Raw genomic sequence first — 25,378 nt, 5'->3', positions numbered from 1 at the left:
TTGCTGGTGGTTAATCGTGTTTCGCTTCCTAATAGTGATCAGAATATAATCAGGTATAAATTTAACCAACATACAAATAAGAAAATATAATCTATAATAATGATTCTAGGTGCAGGCCTCTCACTGAGTGTGTGTGTGGAGATGACCTCAGAGGCTGTGGGTGTGTGTGGGTGTGGAGGATGGGAGGGGGAAGTGAGCGAGCCGGAGGAGCCACTAATCTAAAAGAACGTCTGATTTTAATGTGCAGGATTTAATAAAATAAATCATATTGAGTATAATGGGACAAATAAACAGAGTTATGAAGAGAAAAAGTGAGAAAATGAATGTGTTAGGACAGATGAGGTGGCAGTAATGGTGGATGGATGTCACAGCCACTGTTATTGAGGGGAAATTATAGCAAGTAACACCAGAGGAACAACCAATGCCGACACTGTGGGCTCACTAACTGGATTTAGGATTTATGACTTTTTCTCTACTTATTTTTGCCGTTTGAGATTATAAATCCAAGAGGATTGAGATTTCCATTGTTTCTGAATGGGATGCAACTTCCATGAACTTGGCTCTATTTCTATTGGACAATATCCACACAGAGATGAGTGTGTCTGTGCCCATTCTCTCCTCAGACCATCTCCTCTCAAAGATTCTAATAAAATCAGCATTAACTCAGAATCAGTTAATTAGGTAAGAATAATTCAAGTAATTTGATTCTGTAATAATTATTCTAATTTACTTTGGCTTTTGCTTTAATAAAATACGTTGTATTCAAAAAGTTTCAATTGTGAACCTTTTTAAACTTTCGTGAAACAGTAAATGTAAAAACCTGAGGATGAATCCATATTAGTATAAATAGCTCCTATTATTCTTAGATTTACAAGCTGCTAAATTACTGAGGGCTCACGTTTTTTGTTTTTGTTTGTTTGTTTTAAATGAGAGGAGCCAGGGTAGTTAGTACTTATTGAGGGATAGTTAGTACTGGATGAATCCCCTCACCCATACGCTCCATCTAAGATCTGCTCCGCCTTCTGGGTAAAACCCATAGGATCAGAGATTAGGATTAATCCCGATTTCCAGTATTGGAGTACTGGTCCCATGGATCGACCGTACAAATATAACACTTATTATAGTTACTAGAGCTATAATATGTATAATAACTACTGCAAATATTGTGATAGTGAGTCTGTCTGAAACTATCATAAAAGTTTAAACAAACATTTACCAAGTCATTATTTTTTGCGACAAATGAACAGGACATTCCCAGATAACCTTTAGAGCTGTATATAACAGACAAAATCTTTCAGTTTTCAGCACTCACTTTGCATTTTTCCCACAAAATGTTAATTTTTAAATTTTCTTTCAATAACTACTTTTATTTTGATTGTCGTATTTAATTTACCTCAGTATGTTCCCGGTAAACGTCCTGTTTTATTTATCTTGGTTATGTGAACACTATGTGTGTGTGTGGTAGTGGGAAGCTAGTACTTACCCTCCACCCTGAGATTAGCTGTAGTTTTGGAGTTGGCCACCTGGTAGGTATACTCTCCGACATCCTGTGGCCTGGTAATGTTGATGATGAGGCGCCTGATGGCCCCGTTCACCTCACTCACCACATTCTCATTGAAGTCAATGGGCTGGCCCTCCTTAAGCCACTTGCCCTCAGCATTGGCATTTGCAACTTCACACTCAAGCTCAGCAGTCTGAGACTCCGCCACTGTCACATCCTGCAGGGGGCGTGTAATGGCTCCACCTAATGGCAGCAGAAAGTAACATTTCTGTTTCACTTCTGACCACATGTCCTAATCACAGAAACAGCAAACGCCAACACACACAATCTTCTGTCATAATAAAAAAACAGCTGCTTTAAAATAATCCACGTTTTTGTCAGAGATGGGTATGGGTAGGTATAAATGTCAGCAAAATGTGAAATGTGTACCAAAAATTAAGTAACAAATTATCATCTAGTGTGTAAATCCACACACTAGATGATAATTTGTTACTTAAAAGAAAACCACAGGAATCCCTGGAAAACAATCTTAGTACTACAAAGGTTTTATCTTATCTGAAGTGGCAGGTCAAGGAGCAGCAGTCTGAGAAGAGACCAAACCTTCTTCTTCCCACCCACTTCCTCCATCCAAGGTTACACCAAGTAATTCCCAGGCCAGCCAAGAGACATAATCCCTCCAGCATGTCTCGTGTCTACCCTTCCTCGAACACCTCACCCAGGAAACATCAGATGCACGAACCACCTTACCTGGCTCCATTCTATGTGGAATGAATCCCTCTCAGATAACTGAGCTCCTATCTCTAAGCCTGAGCACAGCGATCCTTCAGAGAAAACTAATTTCTGTGCCTTGTTGTTAAGTGTGGAATACGCCAGGCACAAACACACGCACACACAGGTATGTACTGCCAACTTCCACATTTATTCAGTCTTTGTGTTATGACAGCTGACTCAGTCTCACAGTCTGACAGCTCACGAGCCCAGCTGATCTCTCCCTGGCCGCTCCTCCTCGTCTCACTATAAACACAGCGGAGGGAGACCATCATCAGTCCATAAACAACATCAGCTGTTCTTACCGGCCTCGCAGCGCCGCCCTGTTGAGCCTTCCGCTCCACTCCTCCCCTGCAGCTGCGCCCGGGGCCACGCCTCCGCCACATTAAGATCTCATTCTTTTGATCATTACCCAGAGCGTGTGACCATAGAAGAGAGTAGGGACGTAGATCAACCAGTTTATCAACATCTTTGCTTTTACACCCACCTCTCTCTTCATCACAATGGAGGGTTACAGTGTCCAAATCGCTGTAATCGCTGCACTAATCCATCAATCCCCTACTTCCCTCTCCTCTCACTCTGAACAAGCCCAGGATTCTTAAATTCCTCCACAAAAACTCATCTCTGGCCCAGAAGCAAGCAAGCAATGGATACCCCATGTTCTCGAATGCCTTCTCCTAATCCACAAAACACTTGTAGAATATACTTGAATATTCTTGAGAGGATAGAAAACTTGTCCAGCTCTTTACGTTGAGGAATACAACCACGTTGTTCATCTTCAATCTGAGGTTCAACTAACTGATGTACTCCCTTCTCCAGTAATCTGGCATAGATCCTCCCAGGGAGGCTGAGGAGTGCGATCTTTCTTGAAGGTGGGCACTACCACCCCAATGTGCCGGTGAGTCTTTTTTTAAATCAGTGATTGTGTAAATAATTTCATCTGAGTAAAACACACAATATCCATAATATCTTAAAAGTTAGACATACCAGAGACAGTAAGCTTGGCACTAGATGTCTTTTCACCAGCATGAAACATGTACTGGCCCTCCTCATCTTTCATGGCGTCAATGACTGTCAGAGAGTGAGCCTTTCCCTTCGACTCAATCTTGGATTTGGGTCCAGGTTTGATTTGCTGGTTCCTGAATGTCCAGACTGAGTCAATTCCAGGGTGAGAGACTTCAACATTAAACGTCACATTCTGGGACTCAGAACACACTTTGTCCTCCATGTGTTTCACAATGTTTACCTCTGTAAAAATGAAATGGTTAGAGTATGAAAGTGAGATTGGAACCTAAAAACAGTATCATGCTGAAAGTACAATGCTGTGAAAAAGTATTTGCCCCCTCCATGATTTTTTTGTATATATTTTTCTCACACTAATATTTTCAGTCAGCAAAATTTACACTAAGTTTAGACCAAATGATAATTTAATTCTTTAAGGAAAAAAGGTGCCTGAACTTACATGACTTTATGTGAAAAAGTAATTGCCCCGCTTGTTAAATCATTAATTAACTGATTAACCACATATTTTGGAAAGCCGAGTTCAATAGTCACACCCAGAGCTAATTACCAACAGACCTGTTGACTATGGATGGGTACCGGTATCCGGTGCCATTATGGCACCGGTTCTGACATAAACGGTAGTAACCAGATTGAAAAGCGCACATTTCGGTGCTTTTTTTTCCCTGAGATATGATACACTTTAGATTCTAGCCAATCATTTTACGTTTCCAAGGATAGTAGGCGGGCCCAGGTACGTACGTTCTTTTAGAGCAGAGCTACAGATTAAAAATGCCCAAGGCGAAGCGGTCAAAAGTCTGGCTGTACTTCACAGCAAAATATGCAAACTCAGGAGCCTGCAACAAGTGCTTTAAGCTGATACTGTGCAAAGGAGGTAATACCTCGAATCTGACGACGAACCTGGCGACGTATAGCATTTTGTTAAAAGCTGAGAAATGCGCCGTATTTGATAGCTTGCTGCGAGACCTCACACCAAGCACATCTACTGCGGGTGTGGTGCCTGTTATCAGACCCGGAGTTAGCAACATCCCCCGAGAACCCGAAGAGGAGAGTCCTGGCCCAAAAAGGCTAAAATGACCAAAGAAAAAGAGAGAAACAGCTAAACAAAGTTGGACAAAGTTTGTGTTTTTTTCCATTGTTTAAGCACTGCTTCCAGCCAAGAGTGATACCATAAATCCCCTATAGGTCTGTGAAGGTTCTCAGTCATCCAGGTCATCGTAGTCAAAGGAGCTTGCAAAGAAAAGCGTCTGGACTTCTTTAAGTTGCTTGAAGACGTTTCACCTCATGAGAGGTTTTTGGACAAAGTGTGTGTTCTCCATTCTTTAAGCACCGGTTCAAGCACCGTTTCAAAAGTACCGGTTTGGTACTGGTATCGTATAAAACCTAAACGATACCCATCCCTACTGTTGACAGACTCCAAAAAGGCACTGATTACTCTTCCAGGAGGTCACAAAAGAACCCAAAACAACCTCTAAAGAACTTCAACTTTTTACAGCCACAGTTAAAGTCAGTGTTCATGATTTAACAATAAGAAACATTAGTGCAAATATGGCATCCAAGGGAGACGTTGACTACAAAAGACACAGTTGACCAAAAGGCAAAAAACATTACAATGATTATGCACCCACACGGTGATCTGAAGCATTTTAGCAAATCCACCTTTAAACTGGTGAAAAAACCAAATAAAGGTTCAGGAGTCAGTCAAATCCAGTTAAAATCTGGACTGGGATCCCGTTGTGATGCTTTGGCGTGACTTTAAACAGACCGTTTATGTTCAAAAACCCTCCAATGTGGCAGAGTTAAAACAATTCTACAAAGACGGCAGACAACATTCATACACAGTGATGTGGAAGATTCAATGTTTCATTGCAGTTCTTCCTGCCAAGAGTGGCCTTACCAGTTATTTGGTTAGGATAGGCCAGATAGGTTTGGATAGCTTTTTGCCTTAACAGATAAAATCGTCATTTAAAAACTTTAAAATTTTTTGCCTGTACTTGGGTTATAAAATTAAAATGTGTTTAATGATCTGAAATATTTAAATATGAGATATATGAAAAACAAAATCCAGAAGGTGACATATACTTTTTCACTGCACTAAAAATCTTTCTTACCTTCAACCGTCAGGCTACAGCTGGTGTCAACCTTGCCAACAACTAGTTTATAGTGACCCTGATCAGATGCAAAGGTTCTGGTGAAGACCAGCCGCTGCTTTGCGCCCTTTGCCACCATTTGGATTCGGTCACTGGGTGTCAACAGTTTGTCATTATGGTACCATTTGACAGAGCTGATGTCCTGGGCAGAGATCTTAGCCTCCAGGACAGCCTTTGTGCCTTCAATAGAGGATACATCCTTCAATGGCACTACAATGTCAATAGCTGTAAGAAAGAGCAATAAGATGACAGTCAAAAGTCACAATTTTTTTTAACAAAATATTTTTAAGTTTATATTCAAACCCAATTCTAACTCTTACTTTGAACACTGAGTTTGCCTGAAGTGGAGATGTCCTGGGCAGGAACCACAAAAGAGTACAAGGCAGCATCTTCTGTGCTGATATTCTCCACCAGCAGCTTGTGAACCATCTTGTCAATGACAATGTGGATACGTTCCGAGGCAGAAATGGCCTGGCCGTTCTTCATCCAGGTTCCCTCAACATTCTCTTGGGAGAACCTGACCTCCAGCTGAGCAATATCACCCTCACAGACTATCAGATCAGTCAGGGGCTGCATCAGTGTCACTGGACGCACTGAAGGCAGAGGTAAAAACATGCAATCAGACAATTACCCACAATGTTTTTCAACAGGTTAAAGTTGTGAAACAACAGAACGCTGTTGAAATACACTGATGAAAATTCTCTTGTTTGCCAGCAGCAGTAACATGCACTTCACATTTTAAGCTTACATTTCATTTTTAGTGAGGCATTGGTCTTCAGATCACCGCATACAAAGGTGTATTTTCCCTGGTCCTCTTTCCTGACATCCTTGACAGACAAAGTGTGTCTTCCTCGACGTGACGATATGATGTATTTATTGCTGGGTGAGAGAACTTTGTCTCCAAAGAGCCAGCTGCCCTCAGCATCTTCACGAGATAACTCGACCTCAAACTCGCCAGCATAGGATTCTGGTACCTCAATGTTCTCCATGTGTTTGATGAGCTCGAGAGCAGCACCTGGATACAGAACAACATACCGAACCATTTTTATGTAATTTACAGGAACAGGACAGTTCCAGTGGATATTCTAAATAAATTACCTTCCACGTGAAGCCTTGCACTCGTTCTTATGTTTTCATCATCTGCAATCACACAGGTGTATTCTGCGTCATCCCTCATTTCAATCATTAGCACAGATAGGAAGTGGACTTTTCTGTCAGAGTGCATTCTGTATTTGTCGCCTGAGAAGATCTCCATGTTGTTCTTAAACCATTTGACTCTGACGAAGGGTTCATTGGTTTCACACTCAAAGGTCACCATGGTATCCTTCTCCTTGGCACTCGTATCCTCCAAGTTTTGGGTAAAGCTAACTGCTGTCTTGGCTGCAACAGTGAAATGAAGAAGACAAAAACAAATCAAGACAAAGAAAATTTAGCATGGCGCAGAAATGATTTTAGATGAACTTGCTTTACCTTGTACAAGCAGGAAGGCATGACTTGAGGACTCCCCAGCAATATTAATGGCCTTAACCATGATGCTAGCAGAATCTTGTGTTTCGACATCTCTTATGACCAATTCACATACATTGTCCTCAGGCCAGTACCAGTAAATACGGTCAGACTTTTCCAGCTGAATGCCATTCTTGAACCACTGACACTCAGGTTCTGGTCTACCAACTACTCTGACTCTGAAACGAACCTCATCCATTGGAGCAACAGTCTTGCTTGCAATGCGTTCCAGGATCTTGGGTGCTTCCATGCTGGGAGAGAGCAGGACCCGTTCAGGTTTTATTGTGGGGATAGTGAGTTTACCCTCTTCCTCCATCCTCTTCCTTTCAGCTTCTTCTTTCTCTTTCATGTGATGGAGCAGCTCCTCTTTAGTCTTCTTCAATAGGTCTTCATAAGAGTCATCCCTCTTGCGAGACTTAAGCTCTACAGCCGAGATAGACTCATAGAAACCCTCCTCTGTTCTGCGCTTGAACTTGCTCTTCAGTTCTTCAGACTCCTCTGAAGTTTTCTCATGAAGAATTCTCTGTGTCTTACGCAGCTTAACCACTTCCCTGTCTTGTGAAGCCTCACTAGGTCGGTCCATCTTCACAATATCAAATCCAATCTTGCCAGGCTCGTGTGTAGCCTCTGCAAGTTTTGGTTCTGGTGCACGACGCAGGACAGATCTAAAGTCTTCCCTCTGCTGGATCTCTAGCTTTACTGTGTGCTCAGCTGTTCCTAAAGGATTGTCAGCAACCACCCTAACCTCTCCTGAGTCATAGGACTTGATGTCAACAATCTCTAAATAGTAAATACCATCATAACGGAGTCTATATCTCTTGCTTTTGCGGATAAGTTGTCCGTTGAGGTACCAATTAACCTTTGGTGCTGGATAACCAGTTACTCTGCAGCGGAATCGTGCAATGTTGCCTTCCAGCACTCTTGCTGGTTCAGGAAGCAAGACAATATCAGGTTTTGTCTTTTCAGATTCTTCATCAGCGCCGACTCCTGCAGGTCCTCCCTCATGAGCCATGCGCTCAATCTCATCCATCCTATATCCTCCCTTCCTGCCTTCAGGAAGTTGTGTTTCCTCAACAAGTCCCTTTTCATCCTTGACAATCAGGGTGGCTGAGGTCTGGTCAACTCCACATTTGTTTGTGGCTCTGCAAGTAATAACACCACTGTCCCTAGCATAAGCAACTTCATAATCAAGGCTGCAGTATCCAAATTCATTGACCATATGCAACCTATTAGCAGCAGCCAGAGGTTTGCCGTCATGCAGCCACTCCACTACCATATTGGGGTCACCAATAGGAGTGAGTCTACACTCAAAATGGGCTGGTCCAAAACACTTCATTCTGATAGATGTCAACTTCTTCTTGAATTGTGGTTTCTGTTGCTTCTCCTTGTCATAAAGATCACCCTCCTCCCACTGCTCTTGACCGTATCGCAAATGAAGCGGCTCCAACTCGGGTGCTGCAATCTCTTTAGCTTTGTAGGTTCCTCTAGGAATAATGAGCTTCCTCTCGGTTTGAGGGGCAGCAAAGTCCACCTCAACATTGACTCTGCAACGAGTGGTGTCTCTACCAGCCTTGTTGATGGCTGTAGCAGTGTACCAGGCGCTGTCTGAGCCTGAAGCAGATGGAATCTGGAATTTGGCTTCTCCTTTGGTGCCATCAATCCTGAAAAAGTAAAAGGCCACATATACTGAAGAAAGCACTTTTATACTGCACTGAAAACAAAATATAAAATACTAGATATTACATACTTTATCTGTGGATGCTTGTGTGGGGTGATGATGTCACTGTTTTTCAGCCACACAATGTCTGGCAGGGGGTTTCCAATGGCTTTGACAGCCAACTCAACCAGAGTGCCCTGCTTTACAGTGATGTTTTTCAGCTTTTCAACAAATTGAGGACGTGCCAGGGTTTCTTGAGCTATAGATAGCAAAAAACAAAACAAAAAACAACACAATGTCTAACAATATGATCTTTTGGTTAATTAAAAAGTTCAAGAGTGCTATATATCACTCACCATCAACAGTAAGAGTTACATTGAGAGATGCCCGTCCAGCTCTATTCTGAGCAACAACCGTCCACTCTCCAGAGTCTTGTGGTAGGGCTGGGACAATGATCAGGGACTGAGTACCATCCTCTTTAATCACTATCTTGTGTGTGTTATCATTGATCACTTGTTGTCCTGGGAAAAGAAGGGCAAAGTTGACTGAGAGGCTGAATCAGAAAACAAAGGTAGACATCAAGAAATTTTTCTCTGCTACCTTTTCTGTTCTTACCATTGTGGAACCAGTATGTGTCAGGCATTGGCCTGCCAACAACTTTCAAATCAAATCGGGCAGTTTGCCCCTCAGAACATTTTATTGAGGAGGGCTTCATGACAAATACAGGTTTGTATAGTCTTTCAAGCTGAGCCTCATCTGTTTCGTCAAATCGACGGGCAGGAGACTGGCGAGGAGATCGGCTGGAAGAACGCCCTGGGGAGCGGCTCAGAGAACGAGGAGATGTCGATCTGAGAAAGAAGCAGTGTCGTCATTTGACATGGCTGCAGTTAAACAAAACAAATTTTAATTTAAAAAAATGCAGTGGATAGAAGCTTTAAAAGCTTTCAACCTGATATTGTGTGCTTGTTAAAAGTGTGTGTATTATTAGTGTATTATTAAAGCACCACTATTATTCTGCTAGTCACCAATATTGTCTGTCTTTTTTAAAAGCTAAGCTATAAGCCAAAACATCCAACATCCAGTTCTCATGGCGATATGTGATTTTCTTAATTTCTTTTTTAATTGTGCCATCATTAGATTACCTTATCCTCTGTACTGCTGGCTGTGGTGTGTATCTCTGCGGCGTTACAGCTTCGGATGGCTCCACATAAAGCTTTCCCGAGCTGACTGCATTTCCCTTCATGTTTGTGGCAAAAGCAGTGTACACGCCTTCATCCTCTGGCAGCACCACAGGCAGACGAAGACTGGCTCGCCCATCTTGAAGAACTTCAATTTGGTAACGCGCACTGGGCCTGATGCGCTGGCCATCTTTGTACCAGGCAATCTGGCACAAGATGACAGTAGTTCAACAAAGCTGGCTAAATGCTATAAAACTGTGAGAGTGCGATGACTCGACAGAAAGCATGAAACATAGCTGTTTGTTGTACTGCCAGATTTATATGTTTCTCTTTACAGCAACGCTGGAATGGTATTTACAAAATAATAAATAAAGGCCAAAAACCTATATTTCTTGGCAAACCAAATTATTTATTATAAAGCATCACTCTGATATACCCAACTTTGGTTGGATGAGTGAAAGTTGTTTCACTATATGAATGTGTCTCAATACCTTTGGCAGTGGTTTTCCAACCATCTTGCAGTGGAAAGTGACTCCCACTCCCTCCATGATCCTGTAGTTTTTCACTGGTGTGTCAAAGGCTGGCTGCACTGCCTCCTCATCTGCTATAGTCACTACCAGCTCTCCGTCCTCTGCCACAAGCTCTCTGTAAGTAATTCTCATGATACACAGTTCGATCTTCTGTATTATCCTCTCCTCAAAGGCTGAAATGAGGAATTCCTGCAAAAATGATGGACATTAATTATGAACCGTAGATTGAGATCTGTTATCACAGCACTGCAAATGTTTATAGCACAAGTACCGTTTCTGAGACAAAGCTCATCGGGGTTATTGTCCTCCTCTGTTCCAATTCATACTGACTCACGACCACGGAGGGTTCCTGAACCACTGACGTAGTCACTTCAGTTTTATATGTTACATCGTGCTGCTTCATATGTGCTTCATATTCCTCTGTAAACACAGATACGGATACGCAGATAAAGCCAGACACATCTTTTCAAAGTGATTTTTAAAGAAAGTTTAAAACTGCAAAAAACAAAAAAAAAGGATGCCAGTACCTTCCTCCAACAGGCTGGTGGAAGCTGAAGCTTCTCCGTGGGGATTTTTAGCAAAGATGGAGTATTCTCCGGCATCGTCAGCAAAGGTCATCGAGATCTCCAGTTTACATTCTCCAGTTTCCTTGTAGGCAACTTTGTATCTGATAAGACCAAAACAAGCTAGTGCTCCATCGTCACAGCATGATTTCAAGGCTCAATAACAAATTGTTCTACCTTAATATTTGGTTTGTCACTGCCATTACTTACAAAGTAAAGTGGATTTTTATTTAAAAAACAAAAAACCGATGTGTTAGAGAGTGTACAACGTACAAAAGACAATGATAGCTAGCTCCAGTTAAGCAAATCCACAAAAAACATTGGCCGGTGATGTAAATATGTCTTTTCAAAGACACTAACCTGCTTTGCAATAACATGGTCATCAGAGGACCACTGTTAAAAGGACCTCATAAAGAAAATATCTGAACTGCTAAACACAGGTAAGTTACCTACATGTTAATAAAGATCATTATCACAGTTGTGGTAATTATTAAGGTCTTATCTAAAACATTAAAAATATTGCAAACATTACAAAACAGCTGACTCATAACAGAGCAGGACTATAACTGTTCCTGTTTGTTCCACAGATAGGAGATGAAATCAAAGAGATCAAATACTTATTTCACTCAGTGACATGCAAATCAATAGATTTCTGGTTGATATCTGTCTCTGTTCATTTCTTTGCAAGTCAGCAAACTCAGATATTCAGCAGGGGATCCATTTTTTCCTGTATGTATTTTATAATCTGTATCACCTGTATCCAGTGGTAAGCAGCACGCCATTCTTCTTCCAGATAATGTGAGGTCTTGGATTTCCTCCAACCTGGCATTCAAACACAACACTTCCTCCCTCCACTAGCTTCTGCACAGTGGGTTTCTTGATGAAGAACGGAGCTGCAGGTTCTCCTGCGCTCAACTCTGTCACTGTCTGCAGCTTTGTTTCAGCTGCAACACTGAAGAGGAGCAATAGCTTTATCAATTCTGCAGCTTTGGATTCTTACATGACTATAAATCTGCAAAGAATGAATCTGACGTTTACAACTCACGTTTTTTCTTGTGTGATTGCAATTTCTGTGACAGCTGTTTCCTCTCTGCTTTCGATTTCTTCTGAAACTACAAGAGAAAGTGAAAGTCAAATTAGTTTGTATAAAACTTGATGATCTGTAGTTTAACATGTTTTAGCATGTCCACAACTTGGACATTTGACTCTGTTGTGTTCATCAATTTTCAAGTGTACCAGGTGACCGCAGGCTCGTGCAAAAATCCAGTTGTTTTTCTCCTCTACAGTAAATTCATTTCCATACGAACTTGTCAGCTTTACTTTGGCTTATCATTCCAGTATAGATACCTTTCACAAGCAGGTAGCAGGAGGTGCTCACAGTTCCTGCTTCATTGGTGGCAGTGCAGGTAAACCGGCCACTGTCTTCAGCAAATGCCTCACGAATAATCAACCTGGCAAATCCGTGCTCGTAGCTGATCTGGAAGTCAATGGAGCTCTCGATCTTGTAGTCCTCCCTGAACCAGATTATGACCGGGGAAGGGTGACTGCTGATTTTGCACTCCAAGGTCACTGACTCACCTTCGGTCACAGTCAGGTTCTTCAGTCCCTGAAATAGTCATAAAGAAGTTTACAGGATGTACAGCAATTTTACATCACATTTATATTCTGAAGACAAAAAGGCCTACTAGGAGTAAATAGTGATCAGAATACGCTCTTTAACTCACACGTTAAAATGTCCTCGTCTTGTAATATTGTCAAAATTAAACACATGCTGGAAACTAGTTCATGCATTTGTTACTTCTTGGCCAGACTAATGTAATTCCTTATCAGGCTGTTGTATAAGCTCTGTTAAATGGTTAAAAATCGATCCTACATGCTGTAGCGAGAGTACTAAGGGAGAGAAAGAACGATCATATTTCTATAATATTATGTTGTGAATTGTTTTCATGTTCTCGTACATTATTGGGTTCACTTAGCAAAAAATGCAAAAATACATTATTTCTTACACTGAATGTAAAATAGATACATTTGAATCACAAACTGTAATTATGTAGTATTATTATGAAAACTGATGACAGGAAGAGCTTTAAATGTTGCTACCTTCAGTGGCTGTTATGAAGTCAGATGCAGCACTTTGTGAAATGATCAGTTATCTTTTAAAGTTTTGACTACAAAACATGTTACCTTACATTCGTTGGGTCTTTCCTTTTGATAAAGTGTATGGTTAGGGCTGGATCAGGTTTTCTCTCTGATATTTAAGGTACATTCTTGCCAACTAGCTCTTTATAAATAAGCTGAATTTAATTGGAAACAGGAAGCAGATAGGAAAAGTACTCACAGCAATAAGAGTGGGTGGAACAACAGGCTCCTGGGATCTTGTAGGCACTGCAGCCACCTCCTGCAGAAACCAACAAGACAACTTAAAAAATTGTCCCCCAAAAAACAAAGTATGGGGTTCTGTTAGAATAAAGGGAGAAAACAGGTTAGAGTAGACAAAAAACCATGTAAAGAGGACAGAGGGATGAAGGTGAAGCAGCAAAGACAGGAATAAGAGGAGGAGGATTCTTCATGAGGCAGGTGAAAGGCAGCATATCAGTTGCTGCTGCGTTAAGATAGGTAGAGGAACTCAGGTGAACATCCACACAGGATTAAGTTGAGGAACGATAGGAATGATAGCAGTGAGGACATCAGACCAACCTGAGGCTCCCATTCCTCAAATTCTTCCTCACTAAACGCATAAGCGCCTCTGCTGTCAAGTTGAGTCTTATATCGCACATCTCTGAACGGTGGTGGGAAGGGCTCAGGTATCACATGAACCTCCACCGCCGCCTGTCGAGACGGACTGGGAGATTTGACTGGCTTGATGATCTTTCTGGGGGTTGAAGGGGAGGATAGCTCTTTGTGCAGTGTAGCGATGGCAGAGCCAGCAAGGGACACCTGATCAGCCAATGAGAACAGCATTAACCATCACACACAGATAGTGAGTCCAAATTCTGCTGGGGATTAGTGAGCAAGAGACACTGAACCTAAACAGGAAATCTAAACCAGCTAAAAACGGACTAAAACTGAAACAGGTTGAGAAACAGCAACTGTTTCTTTGCTGTGACTGATTTAATCCGTGAGGTGGGATTATCTGATGATAGCTGATTTAGATGGTTTTTCCACGAGGTGACTGCTTCATCTATTCTACAGATTACTACTCTGAACCAAAACACAAAGTCATATCTAAGAAAAAAAAAACAGTGTTACTATTGCTGTTATATAATAACCACAAACTATAGCTAGTGGATGTTATGATGGGGTAGTCCTCAAAAGAAACAAATGCTGTGGTAGGATGGATGATACTGTGAGGACGGGATCAATGGGGATTAGACTGAAGGAAAACTGTATGTTAAGATGTTCACATTCAAATGAAGGTTTTGGGACGACGATGGCCTCAAGCTGTTCTTCTTACCTCATGTCTAGGTTCATGTTTAGGAACAGAAACTTTAGAAACTGTGAAATGTGGAACTGGGGGCTGGACGACACCAGTGTCCACACAGGAGAAGATTTCTGTTGTTCTCTGAATCTGGAGTAATCAACAGAGTGTGTTAGGATAGTTGATGCTCCATATCATTAAAATGAGACGTAAGTAACTGAATTCAGGGAACTCGTCCAACCTGAGAGACCTGGACTCTGTGCTGCTCTGCAGACACAGCAGGCTCAGTAGGAAGTGTTTTTGTTGCAATAACTTGTTTCTCTGCAGTTGCTGCCGCCTGTTGCTTTATCCTCAACCCCACATCCTCCTCTTCCTCTTTCCGAACACCCTCCCCATGCACAGGCTTGAGGACACGAGCAAGGTCAACAGCGGCCACCACTGTAGCCACTGCCTCAGCCTTTTTTTCTCCCTCATCCTGAAGACACAACAAGCAGCACACACATCTCAGAGAAGACAATGCTCCACCAAAAGCCTTAAGGACTGAAAGAAACACGACAAATAAAGCATCCATAAAGTCACACAACACAGAAGTGAAATATCACGCAGTCTTCTATCCAAGATTCACAACTTGAGGTTCAGTATCTTGTCCAAGGATACTTGGCATGCAGATCGGAGCAGCCATGGATCAACTCATCATCCTTCCAGTTATTAGATGAGCTACTCTACCATCCTGATCTGCAGTCACCTGATGAATTAAATGCATAAGGTGGCTTTGGGAAGACACAAACCCAGGGCACTGTCGCAGGAACTCGAGCCCTCAGTATGTGGGTCACTTTCTCAACAATGTGACCAAACACTCTCTCTTTATCCTGAGCCAAAAACTTCTTATGTAAATGATGCAGTGCTGGCTATTTTAATAATTGTGATTTGTACAGCACTTTGTGATTTTTTTGCCTGTAAAAAGTGCTCTATAAATAAACTTTTCTTCTTTACTACAATGTCAATAAACCTGTATGGTTAAAATGGGACCTTCCTTTTTTTCCTCTTATCATTGCTGACTAGTGCAGCGTCTAAACTTTAACAGTCTTATTAAGAGATCAGATTACCTCTTAGCTTTGAGGGGCAGATGTGTGTTGCACTGTAATTACCCTTGCTATTCTACGTGCACTACATGTTTTATAGCCGCATTAAAGAGGACCATGGCGAGTGGGAGTCAGCTGGCCTGGCGATAGCCAATAACTCCCAATTTAGAGCTGAGCAAGAAAAATATGCGGGACAAAAAGTCACACTTGAAGCATCAAAATGATCCACAAACCCATGAATGTAGTCGCTACATCCATCTTTTTTATACAGTCTATGGTTACAGCATGTGATGTTCACACTGCACAGCTGTTGTTTACAATACAGATTGCGTTATCCATCTTTGTACTGCAAGGCCAGCTGTTCAGTCTCAACTCCTCCAGTCGGACTTTGTCTGGGAGCAACATACTACAAACTGCCCCTGATGCACCACTAAATGTGAATCAGTGAAAATGGTTTGTAATTTTAAGCTTTTTATATATGTGTGTGAATGTGTGGATGGATGTAGTGTAAAGCACTTTGTGGTCCTTAGGGACTAAGTAAAGCGCTACACAAATACAGGCCATTTACCATTTATACCTACAAACTCAATTCTAAAAGATCTCACAGAAACATCTTGTTTGCAAACTGATTTAGAATTTTTCAGCCACACCTTCTTAAAAAGAGCTTTGTTTTTTCTTTGGATTGAACATACATTTTTCAAGACTGACCCTTTTGCTGCCCAGAGCTTGATTGTTACTGATATTATCTCTATGATGAGTTCAATTCGATAAATATGATTTTAAGGTTATGAGTGAATTCAAAACAGTAACAATGTCCTGAAGGAAGACTGGGTCAAAATGACAGAGTCACGCTTTGGCAAACAGGATAATCACATTAGAAGCCACAGCTAATAACCAAGAAAGGACAACGTTGCATTAAAAGAAAAGAAAAGAAGAAGACAGAAAGAACAGAAAATAAATGCATGTTCACTTTACATCCAATACATCGGCACAGCTGGGCCAACATGTTCACAACATAAAAGTTAGTGATGTTAGTTTAAAAAGCAAAATTAAAAACAGAGTATTTGTCCGTGTTCATTCTGCAGTCACAAACAAAACGCACTAACATGTCAGGTTGAATGTACTGATTGAGTTGAGTTAACCAGCATGCAGGCTGTACCACTCTCACCTCTCTGGTGGCAGCCACCTGCTGCTCCCAGTGCTTCTCCATGTGAAGCTGAGTGGTGCTGCTGACAGCGGTCATGCTTGCCATGCTGGTATAGCTCGCCTCAGTCGCATAGTCTCCCTGTTTCCAGGGCGGCAGAACCTCTGCAGAGGTAGATACCTGCAAGTAGTCGATTGAGGTTACGGTTTATCTAACACGCGTTCAAAAAATGAAGGTCTGCAGATTTTAACAGCAGTTGTTGTGTGTGTGCTTTGAGAGACAGATCAAAGCCACTTTATGAACCAGTTTTCAAACTTTATTCATTGTGTTTTATTTTTCCTCTGTATCCTGATGTTACATGTGATCTCCTGCAGATTTTCATGTTGCCTCTAAAAAGTGTTATTACTATTGCCAAATGCTGTAATTTCAGTTACATCATATATACATATATACTTTCTAACAGTAACTTACACCCTGCATCTCTGCAGGAAGACAAGAACAACAATACCAGAGAAAACAGGACTGTTCCATCAGTGATCAATAATATTTGTACAAAAACTAGCTGGTATTCAAAATCAGAGTCACTAATTGTGTTGCTACCCCACACCTGAAGATGGCACTAATACAGTTAAATACATGGAATATGCAGCATTTCATGTTTTTTTTGGTATTTGCTGATGAGCAAACTGAAAAGCCAAACAAACCGAGGCATGTACACTAAATCACTGTTACAGCATCTTGACAGTGAAAGTAGACTCCAGATAGATGCTCTGACCTGTTTCCTGGTCATGATGGGAGACTTGACTGGTCGGATGGGAGAAACCGACAGTTTGGTGGATGGAGACACTGGTCTGTAGACGACAACACGTAGATCAGTCAGTTCATGTAGTCAATTTAGATGACCACCTGCCTTCACTGAGATCACAGTTGCATACCTGACAGGTGTCGGTGTTGGCCCTTTCACATGTCTGACAGGCGAAGGGGACTGCTGACGTCCTGCCGTCACCTTGGAAACATAGGACGGCGGGGACTTGGAGGTCGGCTTTGGAGGAACCCGTGGGGGGGTTTTGTGAGCCAAATGCTGAGTGATCATTCCTTCTCCTACATGGATCTCCCTCTTAGTGGAGGCCTGGAAACTAGTCTCCACCTTCAAAAGGGGAACATTTTATATTTACTAAGAAATGAGATATGAACATGACCTTTAAACATTAATTCCACACTCTGTTTCTTTTTCATGCATTTTTTTTTAGCAGTACTGTCACCATAACATGACAATCAGGCAGAAGTACCTGAATAATACTGGGAAAAGAAATATTTACTATTTAAGAACTATGCTTTCTACTTTAATCAACTTAAACTCAGATAATTGTTCCCTAGAACACTTGGTTATCTCACCCTCTGTACTCTGCTCTGGGAAACCGATATTTGGGATGTGGAAACAGTCTTCAGTTTCTTAGCTGGCACAGCTTCCTCACCTGCAACAACAATAAAAATGAATGTTTAGGTTGATTAATTATGGTAAATTATCATTTAACACATATTAAAAAGTGGAGTATTCAATTATTATGAGGATTATGCGTTTCCACATAAAATATTTTGACCAAACTTGACGTATTTGAAGAATTAATTAAACTGTGGTGCTTACCCTGAACTAGCAATTCAGCAGTGGAGGTGGCCCGTCCGCTGTTGTTGGTGGCAGTCACAGAATATGTCCCAGAGTCCTCTGGGAAGGCTTCAGTGATCAACAAAGTATACAGGTCTCCATCTTGGAGGATCCTGAAGTCGGCCGAGCTCTGAATCTCGGCCCCTTCTCTGTAGAACTTAACAGCTGGTGTTGGGATTCCTGTCACTCGCACATCCAGCCTCACCTGGCTGCCTTGTCTCACTGTTAAACTCTGAAGTCTTTGAAGGAAATTTGGAGGCGCCGTCTCCACTGCAGAGATAGAAGATTAGCTTGATTTTAATGCTGACCTGCCCTTACCAAGCAGTAACCTAACTAAAAGCACCAAAGACTAATAAACAAAAATGAAGAGTTCTAATCTGGTAACTGCAGTTTACATCCATTTCTGTGCAGATAACAAATCTGCTATAACGACGTGATGCTGTCGTGTCAGTGTGGACCAAAAACACCTGCTATCTCATGAAAAACTGAAAAATGGAAAGAAATTGAACCAGCCTGGTACCAGAAGTGTCTCTGTGTACATAATAAAATGAGTCCTGATGTCTTTTATATTATCGTTAATAAATTAAAATCAATGATTCAGACCTCAGTGGGTTTAAGTTTGTTAATAACTTTATGCAATGATATGCTGCAAGAGCTGCATCTATGCTGAGTTTATCACTGGATTAAGTTACAGGACCCCCACCCCCCCCACCCCCACCCCCCTGTTAAAGACCAGCAGGATACATTTAACATTTAGCCTGACACTAACCCACAGAGAGTTTAAGGATCTCATCTAAGATTCACTTTACTGTAGCGTAGATGTAGCAATATTAATTATTTGTTTTTGGATGTATTTGTGCCTCTGTTTGTTTTTGATGGTATTCCTTTATAATACTGCCATGCTGATACAGCAATGAGCAAACAGGCAAACTGCAAACTGATAATGGAGATGATGGAAATTTGTACTAGAAAGGTAACGTATAAGAAATGAATGACTTAAATCACGTTGTTCTTGGGCTTTTGCATTTCCACGGTTTTAGAAAACTTGGCCTGTCGGACCTTGAGGTTGAGGTCTGAGAGCAAACCATTCTTTCACAAATGTTTGTAGAAGCAGCCTGAATGCTATAGGAGCCAGGGACTATGTAAGTGATTGGAACGTCTGAATTCAGTGATTTGAATGGGAAAATACTTCAGTGTATTTTTCCTGTGTTTTCCCAGGTCGCCGGTGTCCCAGCCTCCCTCCTCTCACCTGTAACGAGGAGTTCAGCGGTGCTTGTGGCTTGTCCAGCTCCGTTCGTGGCTCTAACAGAAAACCTTCCGCTGTGTGCAGCCGTCACAGCAGGAATCCTCAGAACAGCGCGGCCATCGCTGAACAAGATCTGTATACCTGGCAGAGTGGTGGTGGAAAGAACCTGGCCATCGCGGAACCAGCTCACCTCGGGAACTGGAGAACCTGTGGACGACAGGACAGTCACAAATGGTCGGGTTCAACATGTGAGTCGGTTCAGTCTGGAAGCTGTCTTACCACTAATTTGAGCCTCAAACGTCGCGGCACTACCCTCAAGTGCCACGACGCTCTGTAGCGGCTGTGTAAATGTCGGTGCTTGTGTTGACATGTTGGCTGGCACCCTACACACAAATAAGACAAAGACACAGTCAGTGGACACGTCAAACAACATCAACAAATTAGTGCATCCTTTCAAAGAATTGTTGGCATTACCCGGCAGCAAATATCAGTATCACTCCACATCATGCTCGGAAGTGGACATCAGGAGTCAGTCCAGAGAGATAATAAGGTCTACTCTATAAGACTGCTCCAGTTCAGCTCAGCAGTTTTCAGCCTCTAACTATTGTTGTGAGACCTTTGTTTTTAGCTTTTTACAGTTTGGGAGAAAATTAAGGAGTCGTCTTTAACCCTGTAAGACCCAACCCATCAAAAAATAGCCAGCCATGTTTATTAACCCTCATAAACAAAATCCACAAGTGTATTTATTTTTTGCTATATCATGTTGTGTATGATATATTTTGTTCTATATTTATTATATATTTTTATCGCATGTCATATATTGGGTGTTTTTGGCAACTTTTTGGTAACAACAATGTTAATTTTAGACAAAAAAAAAGAGTTTTGTCCGTAACATTATGAAATTATGGCAAGTATTGATCATGTTGATGAGATCGAGGTCTCAGAAACTCATTATAGGGTTAAGACTTGAGATTTTCTTAGTTTAACTCACGAGTCCAGATGATTTTTAGAAATAGGCTCTAACTATTTTTGTTTATAGACATAATTCATGGTTTGTACCTTTTTATTGAATTGTCCACAGAGACAGGGCTGTAAAGCACAAATCTAAAGCTAACTTTACCTTTCCATTGGAAACAGCAACAAAGGGAGATGACTTTGGGTTTTTTTCATGCTGTCAGTCAAACCAGCACGACTTCAGACAAGCCGTCTCTTCCAAAGTTAGTAAGATGGCTTTTACTTCAGTTTGGACATCTCAAAGGGAATCACCACTGCAGCAGAGTTTTACCCAATAATGCAGTGACAGGAGTAATACTGTAACCTTCACATATGAGTCCTATGAGTTTAAGGTGCATTGTGGGTAATATAGGTGATATGAAGAAAGACACATTTGGATGTGCAGAACAATGTTACAAGCATTACGTTCGTCTATAATCTGAGTGAAAAATATATTTCAGGATGAACCTTTGCATATTCTGTACCAAATACATGTCTTTATATTTCTTATCTGCAAAAATGAAGACATCTTCCTGTGTTTAGGTAACGACCACAGATGAATTAGATCATCTCCACTCAGAATGTCTTTACAGAGTTTGCCCATCAGACAGTACACAGATACACAGCATCAGTTTTTAAATATTCAGATGTGACCACAACAAATATCTTTCAGCACTCTATGAAACTACACTATCTTTGTCTTCATTAAACTGCATCAAATATCCCACTGCTGCTCACTCCAGTAAATAAAACATATGTAAAAACACAAACAGCTGCATCTGAGGCTCTGTAGATGTTGTGTCCACAGCTTCTCTTTGATGGTTAGTGTGCTGACAGGAACTCTGCTGAGTTTATTTTAGGAGCGACATCCCCAGATGTAGTCCAGGCTCCTCAGAGTCTGGCTGATAAACCACTAGCTGATCAGGCAGATCAGAACACCAGCTTAAAACTGGGAAACTGCTCTCAGGTTTCAGTTCGTTCAGTAGACTGGGCTGTGATTTTATGATAGTTTGCTTTTCCTCAGGGTTTTTATCTAATAATTGAACTTTTTTGTTAAAAAATGAAATTGTAAAATTTTATGTGTTTACTTTACATATTCTTAAAGGAAAGCCACAGCAGTCGCCTCAAGGTGTTATATAGTGTGAGGCAAAGACCCTTTAATAGCAGTAAAGGCTGTATTTTACAAATGTGACTCTAGCCATTGCTATCAGCCACTTGCATTAACAGGAAGTTTGAAATGAGAAGTTTCTTAGTGCCACTTTCAGATTAATAAAGGCATCTTCCAGCCCACAGTCACAGGCATTATGTCTGAGTTCATGTTTGTAAGGGTGGCTAGCTCACTTAGCATTGCTTCGTCTTGGATTCTCATTCATGAGTGGTGGGAGAGTGGAAGCAAAACAGCTGCTGGTAGTTACCAAACGAATACTGTTGCTGATACCTGCATTGGAAATGAACTTCTAAACTTCCTGGGCTCAAAAGGAGCCAAATTAGGCAGCTGTTACGTATGACTGCATCCTGCACGTTTCTCAGGTTTGTGTCCTGTTTATGTCCAACCAGTGGGAAACCCAGCTGGGGGCACCAAGGGGGGCTGGTGCCAATCCCTGGACAGATCACTGCCAACAAAGAGACAGGCAGCAGTTCACACTCTTCCATGATCTTATACTTATTTCCTGAACACGTTTGCTCCAGTCTGAGAATCTTGAGCTGCTTCTGCTCAGCTGTGCTGAGAATCATTAAAGTGATGGTTGGGACCTTCAGTCAACCAATCAATTACCTATTTTAAGTGATATCGACTTTAATAGCAGGAAATTAACTAGGCAACCCCCCTCCCCCCCACACACATATTTTTCAAGTAACCTATATTTGACAACAGCATAATAAAACTGAAAATTCTGTTTTTGCTGAGCCACCCCCCATGTGGCCACCCCTACGGAAAAACTCTGCAGGTGCCCCTGAACCAGGCTAGTCCCGGATCACGGCAGAAAGTTTAGGAAAAGCACTGAAACTACAGAGAAAGTGTTTTTCACAGCACCACTCATCAGTCAAATATTACTCTGCTGCTTTAGGAGTGCCTCAGTATCCTTCTGAAGAAGCTAGTAGAAAGAAAAAGTCACACTTACACGAACAACATGGTAAGAATTACATTTGTTTGTCTAACCAGGCTGAATACATTTCCTATTTGAGCTTAATTTTCTTCACATTAATTATAATTAATTCTGTTTCAGGCAACATCAGAAGATGAACGTCAACGATGTGCTTTATATTATTTAGAAACTGTTCACACTATTTAATGAACTGTCAATAAATCAGTAGACTGGAGTCAGCGAGGGCAGTGAAACTTGACCTAGTTTGACTGATCAGCGACATTCCCGTCACACAGGAATTTGTCCCACTGCCTGAAGGGAAAACTTATGGATTTTGTTTGTCTTTATCAGTGTTTCATTCGTTATCAGCAGCATTCACTGGCACTGCTAAGCTCTGCCGGGCGTCTTACTGGCCCTTTTTGGTGAAACTGGCTCTGACTGGTCTTGACTGGCACTGGAGTCCTCCTGGATCTGGTCCAGGCCACCTGAGAGTTTTGTCAACTTTACACAAATGCACAAAGACTGACAGCTGTTGCTGTTGGAGGCATGAAATAACTCCCACTCTGGTTATTAAGGTAATTCAGCTTCAACTCAGCAACTTCAACAGTTGCTGAACTGCAGAGCTGCTTCAGTGACAGACTGCTGCATCCTCGATGCATGAAGGAGCGTTTCTGCAGGTCCTTCTTCCCTGCAGCTGTCAGACTGTACGATCAGAACTGCTCCCAACAAACACAGATGTTTACGTCAGCGCTGTAACTGCACTATTTTATCAACCGGTTCACATTATAACCTGGTTTGCCTCTTATCTGTATTTAATTTTATTTAATTTAATAACGGTACAACAATCTGTTTTTGGTAACCACTGTCCTCGATGTAAATATGTAAGAAAAACTGTGTATGTCTCTGTTCTGTGTCCTGTGTACTGTTTGTTGTATATGTGTCTTTCTGGCTGCTGTTACACCCAATTAAAGGATTATTCTATTCTATTCTAACTAGTCGAAAATCTCAAGAAAACAAAAAATGGTGAGCTTCAAATCAGAAAATAAAGAATAATTTCAACATAAAGACATCAATAATTTTATTTGAGATGTTATGATGTGTGGAATTATCTTATTGCCGTAACCATGGAGCTAAAATTCTTAATCTCACTTTGTAAGGAGAATGGGCCATTAATAGAATTAATTTTTAAATGTTTATCTATTTATTTTTTATTTGATTTCATTTCCAATTGTAAAGTTTCATTTGTTTCCTTCACGCTAAAGATGAACATTCGAATATCTGACAGTTCATTCTAATTAATCTGATCTTTTGAATACCATAAAATTTACTCTCCATCCAGAGAATCACAATGTTAATATTTATTATTTTAATAACCACATTAATAATATTATATATAAAATCATGTATGTCATCATCATAAAAGAGTAATATATTTTATTATTTTAATTATTTTATTTAAAATTAGTAAATAATTAACAATTTATATTAATCATTGTGTAATAAATAAAAAAAAGGACTATCATAAGCCCCTAAAAACATTATGTGAATAAAAACACAAAGACATATATTTTTTACTTTTAAATGATTAAAGTTTTTCAACATTTTTAAACCTCTCTAAGAAACATGTTCTCATCTTTATATCATGTGGAGTAATAATATCTTAACAGTTATGATGTGGGACCTACTGAACAATAACAGCATGATATAGCTAAACAGATGAAATGAAACAATGAACATGCACATGATGCACATGATGCACATGATGCACATGATGTCACAGTTCAGAAACTGAGCCCGAGGCAAAGCAAGGGGAGCATTTATAACACATTAGTTACACTCTCACCCCTCCAGAGTTCAGACTGTTTGGACTGAAACGTTCGTTTGCTGCTCAATTATAATAAGCATTTAAAGCAATAATAATGTAAACAATGAATTATTATTATTTTGCAATCATTTCAGCTTTAAAAGCAGAAATAAGATAAGTAAGTAAATATATTTAATGCAACAACAAAAAACACTTAACTCAGATTTTATGTACTTTTTAAAATTTCAAATCAATGTTCTTGGGCTGTTTCGTTATAGGACACGTCTGGAAACATCTTAAAAGCAATGACAGCGTAAATGAGCCAAATGCAAGAACCTCCACTTGAAAAATAAAACACAAGCTCAAAACACTAAATTAAATAAATGATATAAAATTTATTGTAAATACATTTAATAAAACTAAAATACAAACTCGGCTCAGCTGTTGACTATTTTCTGCTCTAAAATAAAAGCTTCCTTGAGGTGTTGCTGCAGTCAGTCACCACCACCCCAACTCGTGCCCGGGGGTTGGGCGCTAAAGCCAACGGCTAAAAATATCACCACCTCCAACCCAACAGATCTCAGTTTGATTGACAGGCACCATGTGGCACATATCTGGAGGGGCAACTGATAGCCCTGCTGCTGATTCCCTTAAAAAGCCATCAGCCACTCAGCTGGGATCCAATCTGATGTTCTCAGCGGCTATTCTGGGATGCCCTGCTCTAACCTTCAGCTAAAAAAATATAAAAAGATCACTTTGTCTGGTTCTCCGTTGGAGCTCATTATTCACAACAGTTTAAAAAACTTTAAAGACACTTACTTGTCTGGACAAGGATGCCTGGGAAGCCCAGATTTGGGCGCTCAGCAGGAAATCTAAAATCTTTATCCAGAAAACGGAGTCAGAAAATCCAAAAGGGGAACAGTTGAGCCTCAAAGGAACCCCAAAGAAAAAAACAAAACTACAGGCCTACGCCGCCGTGTAGTTTTGTAGTTTTCCTCGTAACAGCAGTCCCTCCAGCCGAGGCGTCCAGGCTGGGAACGCTGACTCTGCTCAGGGCAGCTGGTCGGCCGA

At 41.0% G+C, this 25,378-nt stretch overlaps 1 protein-coding gene across 34 annotated transcripts in view; it reads right to left on the bottom strand.

The window, feature by feature from the left end:
- Positions 1–25,378, bottom strand: part of ttn.2 (titin, tandem duplicate 2) — a 227,432-nt gene extending 202,054 nt beyond the window's left edge. For 33 of the 34 annotated variants that reach the window (XM_042214006.1, XM_042214024.1, XM_042214023.1 and 30 more), the window contains exons 1-29: positions 25,127–25,378; positions 19,706–19,809; positions 19,430–19,633; positions 18,163–18,450; positions 17,913–17,992; positions 17,453–17,664; positions 17,293–17,368; positions 16,542–16,697; positions 14,533–14,766; positions 14,328–14,441; positions 13,571–13,810; positions 13,212–13,271; positions 12,221–12,479; positions 11,919–11,985; positions 11,628–11,825; positions 10,838–10,977; positions 10,582–10,730; positions 10,272–10,499; positions 9,745–9,986; positions 9,218–9,450; positions 8,959–9,123; positions 8,693–8,861; positions 6,910–8,606; positions 6,538–6,819; positions 6,188–6,454; positions 5,760–6,032; positions 5,401–5,664; positions 3,257–3,517; positions 1,484–1,744 (exon numbers count right to left, since the gene is read on the bottom strand). In XM_042214006.1, coding sequence (XP_042069940.1) covers positions 1,484–1,744; positions 3,257–3,517; positions 5,401–5,664; positions 5,760–6,032; positions 6,188–6,454; positions 6,538–6,819; positions 6,910–8,606; positions 8,693–8,861; positions 8,959–9,123; positions 9,218–9,450; positions 9,745–9,986; positions 10,272–10,499; positions 10,582–10,730; positions 10,838–10,977; positions 11,628–11,825; positions 11,919–11,985; positions 12,221–12,479; positions 13,212–13,271; positions 13,571–13,810; positions 14,328–14,441; positions 14,533–14,766; positions 16,542–16,697; positions 17,293–17,368; positions 17,453–17,664; positions 17,913–17,992; positions 18,163–18,450; positions 19,430–19,633; positions 19,706–19,796 — 6,910 coding nt within the window. In that variant the 5' untranslated portion in view covers positions 19,797–19,809; positions 25,127–25,378. The remainder of the gene's footprint in view (positions 1–1,483; positions 1,745–3,256; positions 3,518–5,400; positions 5,665–5,759; positions 6,033–6,187; positions 6,455–6,537; positions 6,820–6,909; positions 8,607–8,692; positions 8,862–8,958; positions 9,124–9,217; positions 9,451–9,744; positions 9,987–10,271; positions 10,500–10,581; positions 10,731–10,837; positions 10,978–11,627; positions 11,826–11,918; positions 11,986–12,220; positions 12,480–13,211; positions 13,272–13,570; positions 13,811–14,327; positions 14,442–14,532; positions 14,767–16,541; positions 16,698–17,292; positions 17,369–17,452; positions 17,665–17,912; positions 17,993–18,162; positions 18,451–19,429; positions 19,634–19,705; positions 19,810–25,126) is intronic. The other variant, XM_042214017.1, reaches the window with a different exon arrangement.

Source organism: Haplochromis burtoni, unplaced genomic scaffold (assembly GCF_018398535.1).
Source record: "Haplochromis burtoni strain Fernald_Lab_line unplaced genomic scaffold, NCSU_Asbu1 Contig_511, whole genome shotgun sequence".
Classification (NCBI taxonomy): domain Eukaryota; kingdom Metazoa; phylum Chordata; class Actinopteri; order Cichliformes; family Cichlidae; genus Haplochromis; species Haplochromis burtoni.
This window is presented reverse-complemented; position numbering and strand designations above follow the sequence as displayed.